At 35.4% G+C, this 9,641-nt stretch overlaps 1 protein-coding gene across 2 annotated transcripts in view; it reads left to right on the top strand.

Annotated features, from left to right (window-relative positions):
* Nucleotides 1-1,338: 1,338 nt before the first annotated feature.
* UBE2U (ubiquitin conjugating enzyme E2 U) overlaps nt 1,339-9,641 on the top strand; it is a 64,056-nt gene continuing 55,753 nt past the window's right edge. Inside the window, exons 1-4 of one of the 2 annotated variants that reach the window (XM_065928644.1) lie at nt 1,339-1,716; nt 3,026-3,107; nt 4,105-4,197; nt 7,506-7,603. In XM_065928644.1, coding sequence (XP_065784716.1) covers nt 1,651-1,716; nt 3,026-3,107; nt 4,105-4,197; nt 7,506-7,603 — 339 coding nt within the window. In that variant the 5' untranslated portion in view covers nt 1,339-1,650. The remainder of the gene's footprint in view (nt 1,717-3,025; nt 3,108-4,104; nt 4,198-7,505; nt 7,604-9,641) is intronic. The other variant, XM_065928634.1, reaches the window with a different exon arrangement.

Genomic DNA, 9,641 nt, shown 5'->3' with positions numbered 1-9,641 from the left:
AACGATCAAACCCATGTCTCCTGCAGTTCCTGTATTGCAAGTGGATTTTTTTTTTTTTTTTTAAACCATTGAGCCACCGAGGAAGCCCAACAAACGCTAACAAGGAGATAAATATAGGGTCCTCTAGGATCACAAAAGGGAGCCTAATCTTGTCTTGGGTGATTTCAAAAGGAATCTTCAGACCCAGAGGGATGGGATGGAGAGGGAGGCGGGAGGAGGGGATCGAGAAGGGGAACACATGTAAATCCATGGCTGATTCATGTCAATGTATGGCAAAAACCACTACAATATTGTAAAGTAGTTAGCCTCCAACTAATAAAAATAAGTGGGGAACAAAAAAAAGGAATCGTCAGTTCAGTTCAGTCGCTCAGTCGTGTCCGACTCTTTGCGACCCCATGAATCGCAGCACACCACATAAGGAATCGTAGGCAAAGGTAAATCTGAACGATGAGTGAAGGAAAAATGGAGGGGGGAAGGATGAAATGAACGTGGTAAGTATCTAGACAGAAGGAACAGAAAGTGGCAAAACTCAGCAAGAGATGAGAAATTTTAAGTAGGTCCTGCTGCAGAGCATTCTTCCAGAGTAACTGAAGGATTCGATGACATAATAATGTATGCGAACATATCATGACCGCTGAAGTCCATGTGAAAGTGAAAGACGCATAGTTGTGTCCAACTCTTTGTGACCCCATGGACTATACAGTCCGTTGAATTCTCCAGGCCAGAATACTGAAGTGGGTAGCCTCTTCCGTTCTCTAGAGTACCTTCCCAACCCAGGGATCGAACCCAGGTCTTCCGAATTGCAGGCGGATTCTTTATAAGCGGAGCCACAAGGGAAGTGCCATATAAGTTATTATAAACAAGCGCAGACCAGTACTATCGGTCATATGTTACCTGATAATTTCTAATATTCAAAGAAAAAGAAAAGATGATTTCGGAGGACTTCTAGTGAAGTCTTCTCTTAGACTTAAACGCTAGACCCTCTGATTTTTTCCCCCTACCCCAACAAAATTGATGGACCTAGCAGTCTCACAGGGCGCGGAGATAGAGGGGGCAAGGAGAACTTAACAACAGTTCTCATTGGCCTTTCAAACTGAACCGTTTGGACGATTGGCTGCGGAGGTTTCCAGAGGCCACCCCACATCGCTGATTGGATGAGGAGCAGCCAAGTGCCCACCTCCTCTACAGTTCCGGTTAGTCTTGTTGCTTGGCAACCGATTTGCATCTTCTTGCCCAACCGGCACCCAGTTAGTTACACCTGTGAAGGGGAGACGGTGACTGGTTAAGAACAACCTAAGCTTAAGCCTTTTACGCCCACTTCACGAACAAACAGCACGAGTGGTCTCAGGGTTTCATCCACGTTTACCTTCAGGCTGGGCTGTGGGCTGGCGCCGCAAGGACACACCGCAGTGAAGAAAATGCTCACGTCTTCCTTCTGAAGTCCTCCTTTAGAAGAGTCAGAGGAGGAAAGAAAGTCGCTGCTACGTGCCCAACATAGGGCCACCTCTCTTGGGAGTATACAGCATTCTGAAGCTCGAGAAAGGAAATATTTATGTCAGTTTACTAGGTATAGGAGAGTGACCTCGGACACTTGCCTCAGAGCGAACCCTAGTAGTGAGGGGACAGGGTCAGAGGCTTTTTTGCCTTATCATGTACAGCAGAGCTTACATCTTGCTAAAAAGAGAATTCGAAGAGTTGAAGAACAACAATTATGAGGTGAGTATTGGAGACGTGGAGGGTGTGTTTCATTAGGGTATGAGTTTTTAAAAACAGTTTAATCTCTTTGTTTTCTACAAGGCATAATTTAGTTAAATCTAATTTGCACTACAGACTTGTTTAATGAAACTATTTCAGTATAATAATCTGTCTCATAATAATTATTAGTATTTCAAAATAATAGTTAACAGTACTGAGCACACTGTGCTGAGTTATTTATGGACTTTAATCCCTGAATGTAACAGTCTTTCAGGTAGTAAATAACTAGTAGGTGCAGGGTTGCATTCACTAATTATCAATTGTGCCTGAATGTTCAGTGACTAAGTTGTGTCCAACTCTTTGCATTCCCACGCACTGCAGCTCACCAGGCTTCTCTGTCCATGAGATTTTTCCAGGCAAGAATACTGGAGTGGGTTGCCATTTCCTTCTCCAGGGGGTTTTCCCCACCCAGGGATGAAACCCGAGGTCTCCTGCTTTGGCAAGTGGATTCTTTACCTCTGTACCACCTGGGAAGCCCCTCAATTATCAATACAATATTGTAAAATAAGTAGGTAGTGTTTTGTTTTACCTACCAGAAACCTAAGTCTCAGAAAGCTTTCAGTAAATATTTGGGCTCGGGATTCCATCACAGGGTTTTTGACTCCAAAATCCCTTGCTCTTAAGTCTTGAGTTCTGTTTCTTCCTGTCTAGTACACTTTTTGCCAATTGCTGTGACATATAACACATAAGTGTCTTTCCCTTATAATTTTATTTTTAAAATTTTATTTATTATTATTTTTGGTTTGGGCTGGGTCTTCATTGTTTTGCACAGTAATACATTCTTTTCCCTCCATTGGAATAATGCCTCAAGTATAGGAAAATTTTATTTTTATATATGAGCATAATTTTAGAGTTGAGATTTTCTTAATGAAAATTTCTTACTTCATGCCTAGTATAGCATCCGTAGGGGTTTTTTTTTTAAAGCTATGAAGAAATACATGCTTTCCAACTATTCCTTTCTTTTTTAATTTGAATCTTAAATTGTCTATAGAATTATATAAGTCACATATTCCATTCTTGACCTTCTGGTCCCATTTGTGACTTTCATACTAATGATTTATTTAAAATTTACTATTGCATGTATTTTCTGGAATCTACCTAAACTTCTGGGTAATAAGACAATATATAATACCTTCTCAAATCAAAAATTTTTATCAATAAAAGAAAATTCAGAGTTTTTGGAATTCATTGTAGCCTAATATCTGATTTCCCAAGCTTCAATAAATATTTAATCTTTTTTTTTTCTGCTTTAATTTTTCTTGCTGCTTAGGGTATTACTGCCTTTCCTATAAGTGAAGATATGATGCAATGGGATGTTGACATTGAAGGTCTACAGAATACAATTTGGCATGGTTTGTGCTTTGAAAACCAATTTACTTTTTTTTTTTAAGCCTTTATATTACTAGCCTAATTTCTTTAAGGTTGCACTGTATAAATATTCTAGAATTCCTGAAGTTTTCACATGTTAATTTTTTCATTGTATGGCTTAATTTTTTTGCTATTTGTCAACATGAATGGAAATTTCAGGTTTGAATTTTTCTTTATGCCCAGTCTTACTGTTATCATGTTTTTAAGAAGCAGACATAGGAAAACATGTCAACTGAGAATATCATCTGATAGTTTTCCGTGAATTCAGAAAATAACTTAAAAAATCCCTATTGACAGAAAAATCCCACAATTATGTCTCATTTTTTTTCCTCTATGATTTTCCCACAAATGTCCATAAGTCAAGTTCTCAAGAAGACTAGGCAACCAAAAACTTTAATGACCATGCCCTCTTACAGCTGCAGATTAACAACATACATTTGCTTAGATAGGGGAGAAAAGCATGTAAGTGGATAGTTACAATAAAATATAACATGTCCTGTTATGAATTTTGAATGGAAAATTGAGGAGGCAGTAGTTAGTTAATTTTGCCTTGGAGAGTCAGGAACAGCTTCCCAACGAAGTGGCACTTGAATTGGGTCTTGAAGAATGTCTGAGAATTCACCAGGTTTAGAATCAGAAGGAAGTGCAGGTAGACTAAACAGCCTAGCAAGAGCTGAACAGAGAGGATTCTGGAGCAGAGAGTAAATATGAGAAACCCAGTGAAGAGGCTGGTATTAGAGGGACAAAGTTAGTGGATGAAAAGGACTGGTGAGACTGTGGCTGAAAACACTGGGTTAGATTGTGAGTAGTCTGTTATACCATCTAGAGGTGTCTGGGCATCCTCTAATCCAATTTACTTATTAATATAGTAAAACTCTAGGGACATTGGGGAGGCTAAACTGTAGGCATAAACATCAATGTTAGGTTACAGTTAATCATTAATGTGACACTTTAGTAAAAATGTTTATTTCTGTATCACAGGAGCATTCTTCCAACTGAGAATAAATTTTACATCAGAGTATAATTTTGTCCCTCCAGTTGTGAAATTCAGAACAATTCCTTTTCATCCAAATGGTAAGGAACAAATAAAATTATTATCATAAATTCTGTCCATATTAATGTTATTCTTCTTTAGTGTTTAATAATGCTTATTTTTAACATTATAAAGTAAGCATACTTATTGGGGAAAATATTAAAAAGCAGGAAAAAATTATCATCTGAATCCTAATTCAGAGAGATACTGTTCTAAACATTTAATGAGATTTATTTCCTTTTTTCCACATATGTATTTTATTTCCATAGTTGAGTTATTACACAAAGATGTATATTTTTTATTTAAAATAACATAATACATTTATTTCTGCAGTGTTAAACATTCTTCAATATATAGTTTTGAACATGGATGATATTTGTATGTCTTCTTTGGAAAGATGTCTTTTCAGGTCTTCTGCCCACTTTTGGTTGATTTGGGTTTTTTTAATATTGAATTGTATGAACTGTTTGCATATTTTAGATGTTAACCCTTTGTTGGTAACATCATTTGCAAATATATTCTCAAATTCTATAGATTGTCTTTTCATTTTGTCAATGGTTTCCTTTGCTATGCAAAGCTTTTAAGTTTAATTGGGTCCCATTTGTTTATTTTTGCTTGCCTTGGGAGACTTAACCAAGAAAATATTGCTATAATTTATGTCAAAGAGTATTCCATGTATGTTTTCTTCTAGGCATTTTATGGTTTCTGGTCTTACATTTAGGTCTCTAAACTGTTTTGAATTTAATTTGTATATGGTGTGAGGGAATATTCTGATCTCATTGTTTTATCTCACTGATATGGCTATCCAGTTTTCCCATCACCATTTGTTGAAGAAACTGTGTTTTCTCCATTGTATATTCTTGCCTCTTTTGTTGTAGTTGAATTGACCACAAGCACATGGACTTATTTCTGGGCTCTCTGTTCTGTTCCATTGATTTATGTGTCTGTTTTTATCGCAACATGATGTTGTTTTGATAACTGCAGCTTTGTAGCATAGTCTAAACACTCAGAGGGTTATACCTCTAGCTTCATTCTTTTTTCTCAAGATTTCTCCGTGGCTCCATATGAATTTTAGGATTATTTGTTCTAGTTCTGTGAAAAATATTCAGGATATTTTGATAGCAATCTGTTGATTGCTTTGAATAGTATGGTCATTTTAACAATATTAATTCTTCCAATCAAAGAGTATAGGATATTGTTCCATTTCTTTGAATCATCTTCAGTTTCCTTCATCAGCGGTTTATAGTTTTCAGGGCATTGATCTCTCACCTCCTTGGCTAAATTTACTTTTAGAGTTTTATATGCTATTTTAAATGGGATTTTTTTTTTTTACTTTCTCTATATGATATTTCATCATTGTTGTTCAATCACTAAGTTGTATCTGACTCTTTGCAACCCCTTGGACTTCAGCACCCCAGGCTTCCCTGTCTTTCAGTATCTCCTGGAGTTTGCTCAAGCTCATATTCATTGAGTTGATGATGCCATCAACCATCTCAAACTCTGCCACCCTCTTCTCCTGCCCTCAGTCTTTCCCAGCATCAAGATCTTTTTCAGTGAGTTGGCTCTTTGCATCAGGTTACCAAAGTGTTGGAGTTTCAGCTTCAGCATTAGTCCTTCCATGACTAATGGAAAGGTTGATTTCCTTTAGGATTGACTGTTTCATCATTAGTGTATAGAAATCAATAGATTTTTGTATATTAATTTTTTTCCTTCAGCCTTGCTGAATTCATTTATTCTAATAACTTTGGGATGGAAACTTTAGGGTTCTATATAAAGAATATGTTTAATATTCTTATTCATATTTAATTAATAAAGATTTGTTTCCAGTAACAGTATTGGATATACAGAAAAGGGAAATGTCCATAAATAACTACAATGTCCATAAGTATAGGAATTTTTAAGTAAAATGTATTATAGCTATATACATTGCTTTTACACATAACAAGAAATATATATGAAATCTTTACTCTTTGGTCATTGTTATGTCCCTAGAATCTTCACTTCCTGGCATAGAGTTGGTGTTCAAATATTTTTTGAATAAATTTGTCCAAAAATATGTTGGCAATTTACTATTAAATGAAAAATACTTTGAAGAATAAAATATAATTTAATTTTAAAAACACAGTAACTACACACACAAAAGTGTGTGTGTATATTTTCCCAAATACTACTAATAATTTAGTTAATTGACTGTATTAGGGCATATGCTAACCTTTTCAAATGACTTTCCAATGTACATAGAACAAAGCTGGCAGGAAGGTTTTACCATCATCAACTTGTGGGTTCCATTTCTGGACCTAAGACATTTATTCTGTCACTATTTCCAGCCAGTGGAGAGGACAGAGAAAAAGAGAAGAGGGCCAAACAGCTTCCTTAAGAAAATATGATCCAAAAGGTGCACACTTTACTTCTGCTGATGTCCCACGATTAAGACTTAGTCACATGGCCACATCTTGTTAGAGGAAAGGCTGGGAAAATGTGGGCAACTGTGTATTCATCTAAAACAACACAGGGGGATGGGGAGGAAGCAGGCATCATATTTCTTACTATGGAGAGAAAAAATGGAGAAAAGGAAGAACAAACACTGGAGGACCTTGAGTAACGTTCTTGAAACTTTTCATATCATTTCTTGATCATCTTTTTTTACCACTGAGTCATAATTTCAGTTTTCACTTACCACAGTTTTAATACCAACTAGAATTTTTTTCTAAATACTTTTTTTTATCACATTGTTCACTCACATCTTTTGTCCATTGCACTGTTAACTGTTATTGTAGTTTTACACTTGATCTTAGCCAAAAGGCTGAGAAGCGATTATTGTAGTTTTAAAACACAGTGTCCCAAATCGAAGACCCCTCTTTTCACCTTGTCAACATTTTCTTCCCAGATCTTTCCTAAAGATTGCAGGATCTTTCCATTGGATATAAATATTTTTCTTATTTTTTTATAAAAATTGTTTATATGTTAATAAAAGTATTTTTAATAATGATAACTATCATTTTTTGAGCATCCACTCTATGCCAGGTACTCTATTAAGGACTTTGTTTTTTAAACTCTTTTCAGTGAAAGTAGGTACTTCAAGCATATTCCCCACTTCACACACTAGGAAAATGAGACCTAGAGAGGTAGTTCATTGCTCAGTGTCCATTGCTGGTAAGTGGAGGAGTCAACCGTCAAATTTATGTGTATCTGACACCAAAGTCTGTGCTCTAACAACTGGTTTATGTTGACTGTCACATTCATTGCAAAGACTGTCACTTGCTTTCTAACTTAGTCTATGATATGTTGATCTTCATAAGTTTTAAATGATAATTTTATGTATAAATATTAATGTGTTATTTTAATGCAGTAGACCCACATTCTGGCAAGCCCTGTATAGATTTTTTGGACAGCCCTCGTAAATGGAATAGAAGCTATACGTTGAGCAGCATCTTACTTACCCTCCAGGTAAGAACAGATTAATAATAAAATGCTGTCTTTGTTGTTGTTGTTTAGTTGCTCAGCTGTATCAGGCTCTTTTGCACCCCCATGGACTGTTGCCCGCCCGGCTTCTCTGTCCATGGGATCTCCCAGGCAAGAATACTGAAGTGGGTTGCCATTTCCTTCTCCAGGAGATATTCCCGACTCAGGGATCAAACCTGTGTCTCCTGCATTGGCAGGTGAATTCTTTACCACTGAGCCACCAGGGAAGCCCAATGATGTCTTTAATACATTTAATTACCCAATTATTCAAAGTATAAGGAATAAAATATACAATGTATATTTAAATATTTAAAGGATTTGAGTCAGCTTATATGACTCAATAATATTTCTACATCAAAACTGTAAAATGGAACTTGAACTATAAAAACTATTATTTTTAAAGTGAAATTGATAGCTTAGGCCCTTTACAGCCAAACAATATGTATTTTATAAAAGAAGAAAAGAACTGTTTGGATGGTTTCAATTCTGGAAATATACTCTTAGGCTTGCTTTTGGCTCCTAACGTCACTTTGTAATGTTGAACAGGCCTTTTAGATCTTTCTTCATTCATGAACCTTGCCTCCCTCAGAGAGGTGAACAAGTGACTACAACATAAAATAGTCAGCTATATCCTTTATTTATGACAGTACTAGAGACCTGTTTTGATAAGCTTTCATGTCAAACCCAGTGAACAATTAAACCAGAAATTTCCTCCTCTGCTCAGTAGATCCCTGTTTATAGAATGCATCCTTTGCATCCTAAATCTATGGTATTTAGAAGCATGCTTCTGTGTTGTGAGTGTGTTATGTCATTCCTGACCCTCAAAGAGCCTCCTTTCTCATCCTGAGATGTTAAATGATTTGAGCATCACTTGCTTTGACCACTTACATCTGGCCCGGTGAGATTCTATCCACCAGATTTTATCCATGATAAAATTCTATCTACTCATCATTAATAATATTTGGAGATAAGTATTCAATTGTGATCTGAAATACCTGGAGAATAAAGTATTCTGGCTTAATTGAATTTTCTCAGTAACAGAATTATAATAAAAATTCCATCTCTCCTATGTCTTGTTTTCAAAAATAAAACTATCCTTGATTTTCTGTCTAGTCATCTTAATATGCTGAGTAAAATTTAAATTTTTAAAAAAATAAATTTAAATTTACAATAAATTTTTAAAAATTCAATGTTGAATTTAATCATTCATTCATTCTACAACTGTGTGTTGAGCATATGTACTGGTGCCAGGCCATGCTCTGGAAGAGAGATTGGAGCAAAACCTTTGAGGAAGTAAGCGAGCGTGATGTGCAGAGATTTGTGGTTGATCTTTCAGATTCTTTCAAACTGAGTCATCCTATCTCTTCCACCTAAGTAGAAACAGCCTTAAAAACAGTAAAAGTGAATGTTCTCAAAAATGTAATGAGTACCCACTGAAAAATAAAAAAGAAAAAAAAATAAAAATAAAAAAATAAAAACTAGCTTGGGCCTATATTCTCAAAAATGAATAAAATATTTCTTAGTGGGAAAAAAAAATGTAATGAGTGAGGGCAAACCAGAATGAAATGGTGAACATTTTGAATTGCAGAATAATTTAATAAGGTAAATTGGGGACTGTGAGTTTAGATTGCTTGGCTTCACTTCTTGGTTCTGCACTTAATACTTTTAATACTTAACACTTTTGGAACAATTTTGTCCACTTATCATTCCCTTTATTTCTTCATCAGTAAAGTGGGGCTGTTAGTAGCTAACTCATATAACTTGTAAGGACTAAATGTATAAATACATGTAAAGTACTTAGAACCATGAGTGGTCTAAGAAAAGAATTCAATAAAATCTGGTTAATATTTTATTGTTCTTAATTTTAACCAGTAATACAAAGTGACAACAAAGTGTTCCTAAATATATCATGAAAAGCCAGTAGATTACACAGTTTCTTTTATTTTTCAAATAGTTTTATAAAACAAATATGCCCACATTAGAAAACATTTTTAAGATAGTAGAAAGGAAAAGAAAATCACTG

The sequence above is a fragment of the Muntiacus reevesi genome, chromosome 1 (assembly GCF_963930625.1).
Source record: "Muntiacus reevesi chromosome 1, mMunRee1.1, whole genome shotgun sequence".
Classification (NCBI taxonomy): Eukaryota; Metazoa; Chordata; class Mammalia; order Artiodactyla; family Cervidae; genus Muntiacus; species Muntiacus reevesi.
Note: the sequence above shows the minus strand (reverse complement) of the source record. Positions and strands in the feature narration are given on the sequence as shown.